This window comes from Cibotium barometz, chromosome 59 (genome assembly GCF_041138505.1).
Source record: "Cibotium barometz isolate CiBa-2024 chromosome 59, ASM4113850v1, whole genome shotgun sequence".
NCBI lineage: Eukaryota > Viridiplantae > Streptophyta > Polypodiopsida > Cyatheales > Cibotiaceae > Cibotium > Cibotium barometz.
This window is the reverse complement of record NC_141104.1, coordinates 35,584,315-35,600,566: the sequence shown is the minus strand read 5'-3', so window position 1 is coordinate 35,600,566 and position 16,252 is coordinate 35,584,315. Positions and strand designations below refer to the sequence as shown.

Below are 16,252 nucleotides of genomic sequence, written 5' to 3'. Positions count from 1 at the left end.
CTCCATGAGGGGGTGGAGTTGGGGGGAGGTTGTGTCCTGGTTGTCGGGATTAAATGTGTGAATGAATGTTTAATTCCTACCGTCTATTAGAAACAAAATCTAGTTTAATTGTGCTAAATTAAATTGCTCCATAAGGCTCTCTGACAACAATCTTATGTTTTCTTAAAGCTTGTCCAAAATGACCAACTGGTTCATATTCAATCTTGTTGATTGAAAATGGTGTATTTCTCCAAACGCCTGCCCTCCAGCTTTTTTTTGTTGGAGCTTCTATGAGAGCAAGTGAAACTGATGTGTATTCAAGTTCTTCACTACCATTCTAGGCGAATAAGGAAGAAAGTACTCTTGTTGTTTGGCTTGGCTATTTAGGGTCCTACTTTGGTCGTGATGCAGTATGCTCTTTACCTTCCAGTCATTTGTGAAGAGTCTTTGCACATGAAATTTGCATTTTATCCTGGGCATTGATCACATACGAGAGGTCTCAAGGAGAAGAAAAGAAAGAAATATTATATTAACATCTGCTATAGGCCCAAAGGGTCTTGAGACCAAAAAGATGTTACATGTAGTCTATGTGTAAACTGGATGTCAAAACAACATGAAAAGAAAAAGTGCAGGGTTTACGTACTACATAGGTCCCTGTCTATACGATATAGTAAGTAGATACAAAAATCTCATATGACCTGGATGGAGTATAGGGCCATGATATCCACCTCTTGCGGATATCTTGAAGTGGAGACAGATTTCAAAAGGAAATGCAGATCCATGCTATTGAAAGAAAGGGTGTGTCCCTGAAGTGGGAATGCCAAAACCCGCATCCACTTTTCAGGAGTGGGGAAACCAAGTGCAAATGGAAGATAAGTGGCAATGATAACACTACATGGAGAAGCACGGGAGAGACTTTTGTTTGATGACTCTTTCAATTTTCTACACATAGCTGGAAACAAGAAAATAATTCCCTTTTGTTTCTAAATGCTCATCTCGTTGCAAGCTGCCTTTTTCTCAAGACATGTCAGTTACAATTCTCAAGTGATGATATTGTGCTTCACAGTCTACCATTTTGAGTTATATTTTTTTGTAATTGTCTGAATTCAACTAGTGCCTGGTTCTATCCTTTGTTACTGTAGCTGGTTCCCCTTGCTGGAAAAAATGGTATAAGGCTATTCGAACACGTGTTCAGACATAGGTTTCTGTTCTTGATAGCACTGTGGTTGCATTGTAAACTTTGCTGGCTTGACTTTTTGGCAGATACATTACTGCATTTCAGATGAAGTATCAAAGGATGACCCATCGTCACTAAGCGGATCTCCATGGGAGCTACGGCTAGCTACAAAAATTTTACGGGAAAGGTCTTGTACATCTGAACTTTGTTTTGAGTCTATTCTTACTTTGTTCGATTACCATGTCAATATGCGGAAAGACGGTCTACTCTGGCTGCATCTGAAACTTGTTTTGGACATGTTTTTACAATGTAGGTCAAAATCTATGGATTCAGCCTGGTATCGATTTATCAGACTTCTCCCAACCTTCATCAGGTTACCTCTGTTTTTCTCAGAATCAGTGAGTTGATAACAATAGTCCTCAAAAGCTGCTGCATATTGTTAGTAACTATAGCTTGAGGTTCTGAGAAGTGACGATGGGCCATTGAAGTCTCAGAGCACTCCTCATAGTAGGTTCTTTACTTTGACATACTTGATCCTGCTGTGTACAGGAACTTGATAACTGTGAAGATGCCTCCATAAGAAAGGAGGTACTGTCATTAAGAAGCTTTGCAGAAGCATCTTTCCATGCTCTTCACCAACATGAGACAGCTGGGGCTAGCTTCCACGATTTTGGTAAGCTTATTCAAGTAACAATCACAAGTCAGGTGATCTTTTCAACCTAGCTTATGCAGCCAAAGAACTGGAATACATCTTATCAACCCAACCAATGTTTTCCCAATACTGTACTTCGAGAGAATGGAATACACCTTACAACCGTACCAATAGGTTTCCAATACTGTACTTCGAGCATCAGACAAATTTTCTGGGGTGGGAGGCGAATCATGATTCACCTTGTCATCCACGTCAACATGTTGCCTCCATAGAGTACATAACAGGGTAATCGCTTTCCCCTAAGATAGATCAAGGCCTGGAGTATACCACCCTCAAAACCCAAGTTAACAATCCAAGGAATATTTATAAACCTCAATGTCTTGTAAATATCTTCTTTCCTCAAACATCTGAACAAGCCGCTTTGTGTGTTTAAACTGAAGGCACCACCGATAGGTGCCATCTGATCTATTACTGTGCCTGAAAACTTGGTGAATCAAGGGGCGCCCGCCGCCCCAGACTTTGCGCACCTCTAAAACACCTTTTGTCCTGTTCAGTCTTCTTCTAAGTGCAATTATCATTGATTTTCTATCTGAGCTTCTTGTGCCAAGTCTCAGGTTACATCATCTTCTTCCAGCTGTACCAGCCCTTTGACCAGCTGCTCCAACCCTTTGACCAGCTCTTTTACCCTTTGGCCAAGCGCTAGCCCCTTCACTGACTGCGCCGCAGAGTAACATGGAACACCGTTCCATAGCCTTGGGAACAAGGGAACGCATTCCATAACCTGTGTCGTTCCCGTTCCCGTTCCCGTTCTGCAAATATGCATCCTTGGCTAAAGGCATTCTGGGTCTAATTTTTGAGTAAATGAGAATTTTTGTATTTTTCTATGATCACATCATATCATATGAGAGTGGTGTATGACCTTGCATCTAAAAGGCTTGGCAATATATGCCCTTGCATCTCCTTAGCTTGCAAATGGGAGCCATATGGTGATGACGTGTTGTTCCCATTTTCTTTCCGCTGCGCCGGCCCTTTGAGCAGGCCCATGCTAGCATGCCCATGCTGTCCCGGCAGTTTGTCTATGCTGTCAACGCTGCCCAGCAGCCTGTTTTTGCTGTTTAGCAGTAGCATGACCCTGATGTTGTTTTGGCGAGGATCAAATGGATCAATGCTGAGAACTAACACTTTGGAAAGGATCCTACTTGCCATTACACACCCCCCCCCCCCCCCATCCCCTTCAAACAAAACTCTCCACCCACAGCCACCCACACACAAACCTTGGTGTTCTTCTGTAAGGTGTTTGTTGACAAATGCTCGTAATGTAAGGTTTTGAAACTTGTCAAAACATTTCTTGTGATTCTCTTAAAATGTTTGGGTAAGTACGATTTGGGCTGAGATGAGAGGGAAAGATGGTGCTGCACTTTGCCAATCACCTCCAGCAAGTGCCCACTTAGATCAAAGAGAGGGCATTGTTAGCATGAGAATTCCATCTTTGGTTTATGAGACACCATGTGATCACTAGGTTTGAACCCAAGGTGTCCAATCCTCAAGCTATCTGCATCCCTATTAAGGTGACAACGGGGCAAGATTACACAGCGTGTATGTGTCCTTGCTGCTATTAGGGTAGCTCTACTCTTGTGAGTGAACAATGATCTCACTGCCAAACCTTCATGTTGTGCAGTCAGCCAGAAGTGGTCATGGTACATGGGACACCGTAGTAGAGACCAAGGCTTGGCTGGTCCCACCACATGGCTTTCGGTGTCGAGGTCTCGTACTTCCTTGCAGAAGTATTAAAGCATTGTCGAGGTCTCGTACTTCCTTGCAGAAGTTTTAAAGCATTGGCATCCTCAAACCATGTGGGAAGGTTTTATAAAATTTTTCCAGTCTTTCAGGGCTTCTAGTTCACTTCACAGTCCCCTGTGGGCGAGGGGTTTTGTGCAGCAGACCCAATGTCAATGCATAGTCATATGATGTGAATCAATGACTTTTTTGTTTTCATGATTCTCCATTCTGGGATTTCTCTTGTTTGCCTGTAAAATATCTTTTTTGTCAGATAAGATTAGAAATGCTGTAGACTTGAGCTTATGTATAATGGAAGGTGGATTAACATTCTTGGTAAAACGGGGACTGTAATGTCTGGCAGTGTGGGCATTGGCTGTTGTGTATACCCTCGCATGCAGAAAAGATGGTTCAAAGCAGAAGGGTGAATTGCACACTGACACCGCTCATTTGTTAATACCATTTTTTGGCACTCTTAAAGATCTCTCATCAGGAAAAGGTTTGGTTTTATGATCTAAACCGTACTGTTTGGTGATTCTTGCTCCTAGGAGTAGGTTAGCATATACAAAGTCACCATGTATTCTCCTCTTTACTTTGTAAGAAATCTCAGTTTCCAATTTGTATCCCATCAGCCTCTGTTGAGCTGGATGGACGGATGTTGAGGCTGGTTATGGTACAAAAATCTGCTGAAGGCAGCCTTTTGTATCTCGACAATGGTGCAAACACATCTCGAGATGCTTTTCTCTATCATGGTATTTAAAGCTCTATCATTATGCTGCCATCATTTTTAATGTTTCTCGCAAAGCTTTATTTCTCTATCATGGTATTTAGAGCTCTATCATTATGCTGCCATCATTTCTAATACTTCTGACAAAGCTTTATTCGTACATGGATTCAAGTTAGCTGATTTGTTTTTTGTTTTTTTTTTGGAATTTGTATTGTATCAGGGTTTGTTCCCACAAATCTTCCTCATGATAAGACAAAAGTGTTCGAAGGTTTGCAGGTATGTTCTGATTTTGCAGTGTAGCGCAATGATTGCTTCTTCAAGTAGACTTGCACACTAGTTTCATCTTTTATCAATTCTCTTGTTCACATTATCTGTGAGCACAAGAATTTTCTTTGCTGCAAGGATATGCTGCTTACCTGCTACAATATGAGAGTGGCATGCTGAGCAGTGCTGGAAGGGACGTGCACCAAGATGTGTACAATAGGGAGATTACCTTGTAGTGTAACATGCTACCTATGTGGAAGCATGCTTAATTAATGATTAACGCCAAGCTACAAAGATATAACACTATCACATGTGCAAAACTGACACAGAGAAGTACAGAGAAGGAGAAGAGAGAGACTCTTCACCTAACCTACTCTTACTATATATTACTAAATGAATGAGTAATTACAATGATTGGCAAAGTCCAAATGAGATCTAAGCCTTGAATGCTATGCTATGCATGAACTGAAGCTTAATGTCCTCCTTTGTGCATTAAGGGAAAATGTTCATTTGTAGGTGTACTTGGCTGATCCAAATGTTGTGGTTGCATGCCCTTGGTTCTATGATTTGTCTTTGAATGCTTTGGAATGACCCTTGACTTATCATTTAAAGGTAGTTTGATAGCAAGTCATATTCAGGTTGGCCAGCTCTTTAAAAGTCATAAAAAATATAACAAAATGTATTCATATTGTGCCCATAATATGTCCCAACCATTGATTTATGCCGTGGGCACCTCCAAGCACGTGCAGAGCTGTCAAAATTGCTCCAAACTGTCCATATACACATCCTCTAACTTTACCTCTAAGGCAATTGCAAGGAATAATTATGTCTATGTGGCACTAGATTTAGGTGTGCATGTGACATGTAGGCAATGGAAGGGTGTTCATTTGGGTGGGGGGAACTCTTGATCACAATAACCAAAAGAGCTAATGCTTTCCTTTTTTTTTTCCCTTCATACTCCTTTTCTTGTGTGTTTTTGCTTCTATCTGTAACCGGTATATATAGTCACCTGACTTTGGTTGGGACACATAAAGATCACACATCGGCATAGGATTTGTCATGGAATGTGATTGGATTATGAGTATTCTTTCTTGAATGGATTTGTATACTATCCACTATTTGGGATTTGATCCTTCGATTTATGGATTTATGGGTTCTATATTGGAGACACTTTTGTGTCGGATTTATATTCTTTCTCATTGGTATTTGATATAATCTTATGAGCAAGAGAATGTGTGTTGATTAGAAGGGTCTGAAGAAGTTTACTGTTAAGAATTAATATCCTTTGCCAAGGATGGATGACCTTATTGATTGATTTTGTAGAGGGTGATACTTCATGAAGATTGATCTAAGGATAGGTTATCATCAGATTAGGAGATTTGAGGATGATGTCTTTAAGGCTGGATTTAGGACTAGATACATGCATTATGAGTTCTTGGTTTATCATTCAGACTCACGAATGCACTGGCAACTTTCTAGCAGATGATGAATGATTTATTTCGTCCATATATGAGAGAATTTGTGATTGTCTTTTTAGATGATATCCTCGTGTATAGTGAGACCCTTGAGGAACATGCTCATCATCTGAGAATTGTGTTACATATTCTCAGAATAGAAGTCTTGTTTGCTAAAATAATCAAATGTGATTTCTTCAAACAAGAGTTGACATACCTTGGACACATTATTACTATCAATGGTATGCACATTGATTATGAGAAGATTAGAAAGATTTGTGAATGGCCAATCCTAAAGACTATTAAAGTCAAATTTTTAAAGGATTTGTCAACTTTTTCCATGCATTTATTTGGAATTATGCAAAGATTTCTTTGCCTCTTTCAAATCTTTCAAAAGAGATGGAGAAAGATAAGTGGGATTAGTGCAGGCTTGTTGAATGGACTGAGGAGTTGGATACTTGGATGGGTGCTTTAATGAATTGAAACATCAAGCAACCGTTGCTTCTATGTTACAGATTGTGGATCCAAGTAAACCATTTGGGGTTGAAATGGATGCAAGTGAGTATGCTATTGGAGTTGCCTTGTTCTATGATGGCAGGCCGGTTGCTTTTGAAAGTAAAAAGCAAACTGACCCTCAAATAAAGTGGCCTACACATGAGAAAGAGCTTTTTGTGGTTATTCATGCTTTGAAAAAGTGGAGACATTATCTTTATGGCTCTACTTTATGGATAATTCATCTCTAAAATACTCTTGTAATTCTCCAGAGCTTAGGGAAAAAAAGATTCATTGGTCTGAGCTTATGCAAGAGTTTGATTTTGAGATTTGTTATCCGAAAAGATCTACCAATAAAGTGGAAGATGCTTTAAGTAGAATGGGCTATGTGAATCAACTTTCATTTGTTGAGATTCAGTCTGATCTATTTGACTCTTTCAGGGGCTTGTATCCCTGTGATAGATTCTTTGGTAGGATTTGGAATATTGTTTAGGCTGGGACAACCCCCAATTTCTACTAGTATGAGAGACTATTCTATTTCGAATGGTTTGCTTGTGTACCGATGGTGATGGTGCGAGGAGTCGCATATGTTTAGTGTCATAGCAGCCTTCTGTTGGGCGTCCGGGTGTACTGAGGACTGAGCATTTGGTAAGAAGAGATTTCTTCTAGCCAAAGTTGAAGATTGATGTTGAACGATATGTTCGAAAATGCCAAGTCAATAAAGCTGAGCGCTTGAGACATGATGGCTTGTTGATGCCATTGGAAAAACCTAAAAAGAAATGGCAGAGTATTTCTATGGATTTTGTGGCTAGATTACCACGGACTTTGAGGGGGAATAATGCCATTTGGATGATCGTTGACCGACTCACCAAATTAGCTAGGTTCATCCCTACAAAAGAAAAAATCTCAACTGCATAGCTTCCTCATTTATTTATCGAGAAGTTGTTTAGCTGTTATAGCTTGCTAGTTAATATTGTCAGTGATCGAGATCCAAAGTTTAATGGACATTTCTCGTGTGAAGCATTCAAGAAATTGGATACTAAGTTGAGTATGAGTGATGGATATAATGCTCATTTATTCATATTCCATGTAAGAAATCTATGGTGCTTTCTCTCTGTCAACAATTCAATTGCAGATTTCATGCGTCAATGATGTTCAATGCTTAAGTGTTAATCTCAACTTTCGGGTTGGGCCTATGGGAGAAGCACTTCAGAGAAGAAATCGAAGAGGCCTTTGGTAGAAGGAGACATATTCAGCCCAATGTAAGGGGCAAGGCATCATATCAATCAGATGGCCGACTACAGCATGGAGAAGCTGTTGTGATTCTGGTCGTGAGAAAGAGAGAGAGACAAGCCTATAGGCGACCCATTCACACGTGCAAAGAAGGGCAACACAAGGTGGCTTCCACATGGAGTGTGCAGGTTCGGAGGCTCATGCAGATGAGAGAGGCACCAGTTCGTGAAGAAGGCGTAGGTGAGCACAGGGCGCACATGGTGTAGAGGAGAAGATAGTTAGCACGTACAGGCTGTAGAAAGATGTTTTTCAGAAAAAAACTCATAAGGTTTGAAAACCTTAGTATGGGCAGCCAGTAGAGAGACATAGGAGCCGGCCGTGGGAGGGAAAAAAAACATGCAAGTGTGTGACCGGACATCATGGACAAAGTTTAATAAGGTGAGAGCACATAGTTTTTTTTAAATGTGCCTGGCGGTCCAAAAGTTTAATGAAGTGTGGACTGCAAACCTGCAAAACAAACAGAGAGCAAGTTTTTGAGCTTTTCCTTGCCAGATAGCAAAGGAAAATGGGGTTTTCACACAAGATTTCCACTGCAGTCCTTCGGAGTGGGACATCTGCATAGCTTGGGTGATGACAAGATTCCTCTCCCCCAATCACAGGTGTGACCGAGCACAATCTTGGGGCTTGGAGATCGGAAACAAGGAAAAAAGAACCCGTCATGAGCAAGCCCGGATAAACAGGCGTATGGAACTCTATGTTCTGCCCATCCTGGCATCAAGTTTGGTGTGGGACTGTAGGCCTTCTTGAGTAAGTACATTGCCAGTAAGATACTTCACCTTGCTTCCTTGTCTCAATAAACAAACTTGTGGAGATGTGTGAGAAGATGGATGCCTTGGTGTTTCCAGACAATAGCAAATTGGATGACAAAAATTATCAAATATGGAAGTTTAAGATGAAGATGTAACTATTTGGCCCTCCGAGCTCTATTTCATATGATGGAACCCTTGCCCGGACACCAGACAGGTGGAAGAAGGCATGGGCACATGGACCATTAGGTTTGCTCAAGAAAAAGCACCAGTCTTGGTCAAAAAGCAAGAAAAAGCAAAAAGTCAAATTGGGTTGACCGCAAGCCAAGGGCACCACTGGCAAGAGGAGAATGAGCCGGACTAAAAAGCTAAAAGCCACTTTTTCAAAAGTAGCTCTAGGGCCAAAAAGCAAGGCCTAAAAGAGCAAAGTTAAAGAACTTTGACAAACGTTGAGTAATATTTTATTAGAAAGTGGAAAGCAAAAGCTTGGTTAAGCTTTTTGCTTTTACTCAACTTTTGCTTTGACAAAAGTTGAGCAATATTTTATTAGAAAGTAGAAAGCAAAGGGAAAAAGACAAAAGCAAAAGCTTGGTTAAGCTTTTGCCAAAAAGCAAAGCCCTCTTAAGTATAAAAGGCTTGAACCTCTCTTGTAGCATCATGAAGGAGATCGTGAAGTGTGTGAAGACCATCTTCATCATTATCATCACCATCATCAAGCTTTTGAAAAGCCCCCTCAGCGTGCACCAGTGCGCACTGCCTACCTCCGCCAGAACCTTCGCCTTCTCCTAGCAGTTTTCAAGGCTGATCACTTGCAAGGAAAGAACACATGTGCTGATCATTGATATCTGAGGCTCCCGGGCTGAAAAGCATCCTTCTTGAATCTAGTGCCGAATTATAAGGAAAAGTTGCTCCAAGATATTGCTGCATCTTCATCGCGCTCGTTGAAGCTCTCGCCTCCCCCCCGGCTCCCGCCTTCGTCCCGCCTGCTCGCGCCGTCGTCCCCCCCCCCTCCCCCTGCCGTGCCCGCCCCCCTTTCGCACCCCAAGGGGGAGGGAGTGTCAGATGATATTCGGCAGTGGAGGCCTATTACGATCCTTAATATTGTTTACAAGGTCCTAGCCAAGGCCTTGAGTTTGAGGATCCAGCCCTTCCTTGGGGATTTGATTCATGCTACCCAGACAGGCTTTGTCAAGGAGTGGAGTATTCTTGACAACATCTTCACCTTCTGGGAGGCGACGGCCCGAGCTAGGTTTCTCGGCGAGGACTTGGTCGTTATGCTTCTCGTTTTTGAGAAGGCATACGATAGAGTCGATTGGGGTTTTCTGGAGGGCACTATGCTTCGCCTGGGTTTTGAGTCAGACTGGATTCGAGGAGTGGCGGCTCTATATTCCACAGCTCGTAGCCAGGTGTTGATGGCAGGAGGACGGGGGCCAAGTTTTGAGCTGACCAGATCAATCCGTCAGGGATGCCCTCTCGCTCCGTTCCTTTTTCTTTTCTTTGCAGAGGCTATGAGCATGTATCTGACAGCAGAGGAGGTTGGCTTGAGAGGACTCCAGCTTCCAGTCCGGGGTGAGGACTTGCTTGATTCTGAGTTTGCTGATGACACGGGATTGTTTTTGCATGGCAAGAAGGCCAATCTACATAGGGCAGAGCAGTCTCTACAGGTTTTTGGTGTGGCTTCCGGAGCATTGATCAATTGGCACAAGACAGTGGCTTTTTGGATCAGTAGCGCTCTCGCTCCGGCATGGAGCCCAGACCCGGGTTTTATATGGATTCCTCCTGGCACAGCAGTGCGGTATCTGGGATGTCAGATTGGACTTGATTTGGCACCTGAGTAGCAGATCGCCCCGCTTCTTCTGAGCATTTGGAAGAAGCTTCTATATTGGAGTACAGCTCGACTTTCCTTGGCTGGGAGGGTGGTGGTGACAAATCAGGTGCTTTTAGCGACTACGTGGTATATCACGTCTTGCTGGATTTTCTCGAGCTCTTGCATCAGCCAGGTACAGAGGCTGATCAGGAACTTTCTTTGGTCAGGGCGGGATGGTCAGCCGGCTTGAGCAAAGGTTGCTTGGGTAGTTATTACTCTTCCGCTGGCCCAGGGGGGCTTGGGCATTATAGATCTAGCTGATCAGAGTAGAGCCTTGTTGGAGAAGCTTATTGTTCGGGGGCTGCTTCCAGGCGCTGAGCCTTGGAAGGAGCTTCTTTTTCAACGGCTGCAGGCTAGAGCTCTCCCAGCAGGGGGCACTTGGGCACCAGAGATACGGTGGATCTTTATAGAGATGAGGAGGACAGGCCTCAGTAGAGGATGGGAGGACAGATTTGCCTTGAGCATCCTGCGAGCTTGGGAGTTGTTGAGACCGGGGCTTTCTCAGAGACCTCCCACTTGTGATGAGAAGCGGGCCAGACAGCCGCTCATCTGGAGCCCCGCGGTACGCACAGAGCAGGGTCATATGCTGGGTTCTCGGCCTCGTCTAGCTTGGGGACCATTGGCGGCAAGCCCAGCACGCAGTTTTGGAGATTGGCAGGCCTTTTGCAGTCTCCCGGAGAGGCTGAGTCACTTCAGAGGGGGGCTGATTATGAGGGATGACATTCAGGAGGCACTCACTGAGGAGTGGTTCATGCCTTTCGAGCCAGCGGCCCCACGGTGGATGGGAGCCTTTACACAGTTGGAGATCCTGATTGCTGTTAGAGCTTGCACTGAGGATGGTAGATGCCTCTACTATGAGATACAGGATGAGGGCAGACTTCAAAGAGTGGAGGCGGAGTCGCCTTTGGTTGCAGAGTGCATCTTTCAGAGGATACGAGTAGTGGCCGCCGCTTCTCGGAAGTGGCATATTGATCCAGACCCTGCAGATGTGGACTCTGATTGTTGGCGCATTTGGGCATATGCTGCGCGCCCCTTGGCCCGCCGGCTCCAGTGGGACCCTGGCGAGTACGAGTGGCATGATCCTTATGCGTCCCTCGAGGCCATAGAGATCACCTTTTTCCAGTACACTGTTCGGTTGGGGAGGCATATTTTGACTGCGAGGAGGATGGTCTCTCCAACTGCATCGGAGCATTGGCGGCTACAGGGACTCTCACAGGAGTTCGTGGAGGATTTTTGGACCAGGCTCTGGGCTAGCAGACAGGCACGTAGGTTCTCGGCTTTCCAGTGGCTGGTTGCCCACAGGGGCTCTGCAGTTGGCACCTGGCTTGTCTACAGTGGCCTTCCGCCGGCCTGTGTCCGATGTGGCCACCCATTGGAGACACAGCGACATTGCCTATGGGACTGTCCATAGGCGCAACAGATTTGGCTGAGGATTTTGCGCATTTTGGCCCCCCTCTCTCCAGAGGGAATGTATACGTGGGGAGCCGCTGCTTGGTCGACTTCGTCAGGGCTAGCTATGGGATACGAGACGGAGCAGGCCAGCCAGGCCATCATATTCATTGGGGGCCAGCCTTGCCTTGTTCCTTCACCGGATTTCTCGACAGCTGGCTGGACACAAGAGAGGGATTTACGATGGGAGCTCCTCAGCAGCCTCGCCATATGGTTCACCTGGAGAGCCCGTTGTTTCAGGGCTTTTGAGGACCAGCAGAGACTGTTCGGGCTATCTGGCAGGAGTTGATTCACACCTTGCGAGGACAGTATGACTGCATCCGGGGCGACTCGGATCGAGCGATCTTGCGATGCCAGGCTTTCCACACCACTTGGCGCAGCGGCCCTTTCTATACTCTACACGCGGGTACCCCCCGATGGCACTACAAGCCACCTGTTTGGATTTTCCCCCCTCCTAGTATGATATAGCCCCTTAGTTTATTTGTACTTTTCTGCACCTAGGGAGAGTCTCCCTAGCTGCCTTGATTGGTCTCTGCTCTGCCTTCTTATGAGCAAGGGTTTAGGTTTGTAGTCCATTGGGCTTTTTTATAACTAATGAAAGGATCTTTTCATGGAAAAAAAAAGAAAAGAAAAGAAAAGAAAAGCATCCTTCTTACATGCTGTTTTTGACTGAAGCACTGACCCACAGGGCTGGACAGAGCTGTAAACAGCCGCCTATGGCAGCGTGCACACCTACATAGGTTGGTCGCATGTTTGTATAAGTTTCTAGACATCATTGTTGATTCTATGGGCTCCCCAGGGTGCTGAAAATAGGGAATACAGGCCTGCACAGCAGATTTATAAGAAAAGCAACAAGGTTCATCGCATGCTTTTATGGTGCTTTCCATCCCAGAATTTATATAGGGGTTGCCCACTATTGGACAAGTGGATTCAGAGATGTTTTGGATAGTTTGGTCATGGAAAGTAGGTTGCTTTTGTGGACCAAGGGTGTTTTCCATATCCACATGTTACTTCGGAGAGTTCTATTGTGAAAAGCAGATTGCTTTTATGGCTCAAGGGTGCTTTTCAACCATTCAACCTTTTTTTTTTCTGGGAAAAAGATCCTTATATTAGTTAAAGAAAGAAAAAAACAACCACTAAGGGCTAGATACAACCACGAAGGGCTAAATACAAATGTGCCACATTTAAGGGTGGGAATCAAACGATCATAAAGAGGAGAGATGCTTCTCCTCCGGTTGACCACTCTGTGAGGAGAAGGCTACTCATACAAGGGGAGGGGGGGGAACAACCACACAGGTGGTCTGGAATGCCAAATGGGGTTACCGCCTCTATCTGTGAGGAAAGGGCCAAGCCTCCAAAGCCTCAAGAAAGCTTCCCGCCGCTTCTACATGCGGTCAAAACCTCCCTGTAACTTCCCCCACTGACCGTGGAGGTGTGAATGATATCAAGCCATATGCTACTGATGGTCTCAGCCGGCGGAGTGTGGGTACCCTTGATGGCCTCGCTACATCTAGCATGCCAATGTGCTAGGCTGCTATGCTACTGCAAATCTCCCATCTTTGGCATCAACCTGGCTGCCAGTCGCGTGTAGGTGGGGCTGCGATTGATACTCTAGTGCAATACGATGGTGAGAGACCTGAAGGCCTAGCCCTCCCCCATCCTCCTCATAAGCCATGACCACTCCAGCCTCTGTGGCCCAAGCGACACTTCCGCATGTAATGATCCGGGTCGGTACCCTGTCCATAGTGAAGATGCGGAGAATCCGTTGCCAAATCTGCTGAGTCTTCGGGCAATCCCAAAGGCAATGTCTCTAAGACTCCTGGGGGTGGCCACACCGCGGGCAAGCTGCTAGCCACCCTCCAATTGCCAGCCAAGTACTAACCACCAAACTCCTATGTGCCATCAACCAAAGAAAGAGAGTATCTTTCTAGGCTGAAAGCTGTACCACAGTCTCTTCCAGAAATCTGAAAGGAAGCGCTGTGAGAGGCCCTGAGACTGCCAATGTGCTATTGCTGCCGGTGTGCCATCTATCTCAAGCATCTAGATCCTGCGGCCTAGCCGTGCAGTATATGCAAAGAAGGGGGCATCCAGAGTCTCCTTCCGATTTGCTGGATCATGCCAAGTCCACTCTCTTGGGTCCCATTGAAGGCTCGTGAGAGGTTGGCACTCCCATATCCATAGCTGCCATAATCTCTCCCTGGCTGCCTTGGTCGGTGTTGGATCTATGTGCCATTCTCGTGCCCGAAAACCATCACCCTCTACAAGGTGCAACCATTGAAATCCTCCAAGGGAAGCTCAGATCTCTCTAGTTTGCCATGGGATCCAATAGAAAAAGTGAGCAGACCACTCTCCTCATTTGCTCCGTGGACTGCCTGAGGATATCATGTCTGGTAAACACGCCTAGCCACATTGGGGGGTCGGGTCTAGAGGATTCAGCTACTCCTGAGGGATAGGTGAGTTGATGTTGATGCTGAGCCTATCTCTACCGCAGATCCGTGCCAGGTCTCTCTCCTGCACCACCAGGGGCAACTGCCTGTGGGCGATCCAATCTCCAAGAGACTTGGTTGGTCCCATGCTCAAGGTGCCCCAAGATACATGCGGTTGGGCCCCTAACATGTGGCCACTGTGTAAACGGATCAAGGGGGTTCCAGACCAAAGGCTGCCGAAGCCGCTCCTTTGAGGCAACTGGAGCTATCTGGCTGAGGGCTAGCCTAAGATGATCCCAAGCACGAAGTAAACTGGCTGCAAATCTGTGCTCAAAATCCAGGCTAAAACCATGGGCTCGCATCTCTGTGAAGATCCATCTGGTACTTTGCGGCCAAGGGTCCCAAAGACTCGGAGTGCGGGCTAAAATCCGGGCCAAAAGGAAATCCTTCTAGGGCTCACCACTGGGAAGGAGGCCTCTAACAATCAGCTTGCCCAGCAGGGCGTGCTCCTGATAGCACGGTCGATGAGGCCTAGCCCCCCTCTGCATGCCACCTTGGCCCTGGCTGGCCTCCCATCACTGTCAGCCCAGAAGTAGTTTTGGATCAATCGCTGTACCTGGCCAATACATGCCCGAGAAAAGGCCTAGGACGAAGTGATGTACCACATGGTGGCAAGAAGTACCTGGTTTGCCACCACCTCCGTGCCTGCAAGGGAGAGCCTTGCCGAGCTCCAATATAAAAGCTTCTTCCGAATACTCAGAAGATGCAGGGCGAGCTGTTACTCGGGAGAGAATACAAAAAGCAACACCTCCAAACTGGAGACTACCATCTCCCTATCCTGGCCTTGATGGGCTGAACCTCCAAGCTCCATCCTGGCCAAAGAACAAAAATGGGTGAGAATGTCGGTGATGTGAAGATCGTGGAGATGATGAGAGAACTCGATTGCCTGTCCCTGGATGGCAGGTGCCACCAACTTGGGTCCCAAGATCTTGGGGGTGCCACCTGGGGACTTTGGTGGGAGAGCCCTTACCGGGGTGGCGGCAATGGTTATCTCTACCGGATGAGAAAATCGGTGAATCAAGCAACGAACGGATCCCACTGATTGCCTCCGCTTCGGGTCAGGGGCTGTTGGGGGGCGACGAGAATGCTTTGGAGAGGCAGTGGGGGAGGGGGGGGGGCCGAGAGGCCAGGGGAGGGTTGTTACTGTGAGAGATCCATCGGAGAAGAAAGCCGCGGGAGGGGCCCGTTGGGGGCTCCGAGAGGCCAGCCTGCTTCTCAGAACATGAGGTCAGAAGGGGAATCTCGATGAGGGATTGGTCACCATATTGGTGGGGCGTAGGGGCCTGCTCTGAGGCTGGAGAGGGCGCGTCATGGGAAAATGCTGAGATAAATGCCCACAACGGTTTCTTTGATAGAACCAAATCCTCCTAAGATCTGCTAGCCTGGCGCGCGCGCGCGGTGGTCGGCTCTGGTGGTTGCCCGGTGGCTGGGCGTAGGCCAACCGTCCGCCACTCGCCGGTAGCTAGGTCATCTGTACTTGGGGCCTGGTGCTCCGTTGCCCGAGGGCTTGCCTCTCTCCCTGCCTCTTGGTGATGGTCAGCATGAGAAACGGGGGAGAAACCACAGGAGGCAGTCTCCTGGATTGCCGCTGAGGGCAAGCTCTGGCTAAATGACCCAGATGGAATCCCAACTGCCTGCGTGAGGGCCGAGGCAACGAGGGGGGGAGGGGGGGGGGCTCCATCACTCTCCCGATGGCACCACCAATCATCGGGAGAAGAGGAAGGTACTCCTTCCTAAAACTTGGGAAACAAACTGTCACTGGGAGCCCGAAACGCCAGCTTGTGGGTGAGACGTTGGATCAAATCCGTGCTGCCCACCGTGCAAAGAAGGCCTATGCCGTACGCAATGCAAGGGACTCAGCTGCATGACTCAGTCTGACGCTGATGGCGA

The 16,252-nt window shown here is 46.4% G+C and overlaps 1 protein-coding gene across 4 annotated transcripts in view; it reads left to right on the top strand.

The window, feature by feature from the left end:
* LOC147605762 (uncharacterized) overlaps nt 1-16,252 on the top strand; it is a 93,567-nt gene that overhangs the window by 44,906 nt on the left and 32,409 nt on the right. For 3 of the 4 annotated variants that reach the window (XM_086793691.1, XM_086793694.1, XM_086793693.1), the window contains exons 4-9: nt 1,243-1,343; nt 1,470-1,554; nt 1,706-1,829; nt 3,949-4,083; nt 4,217-4,336; nt 4,532-4,587. In XM_086793691.1, coding sequence (XP_086649817.1) covers nt 1,243-1,343; nt 1,470-1,554; nt 1,706-1,829; nt 3,949-4,083; nt 4,217-4,336; nt 4,532-4,587 — 621 coding nt within the window. The remainder of the gene's footprint in view (nt 1-1,242; nt 1,344-1,469; nt 1,555-1,705; nt 1,830-3,948; nt 4,084-4,216; nt 4,337-4,531; nt 4,588-16,252) is intronic. The other variant, XM_086793692.1, reaches the window with a different exon arrangement.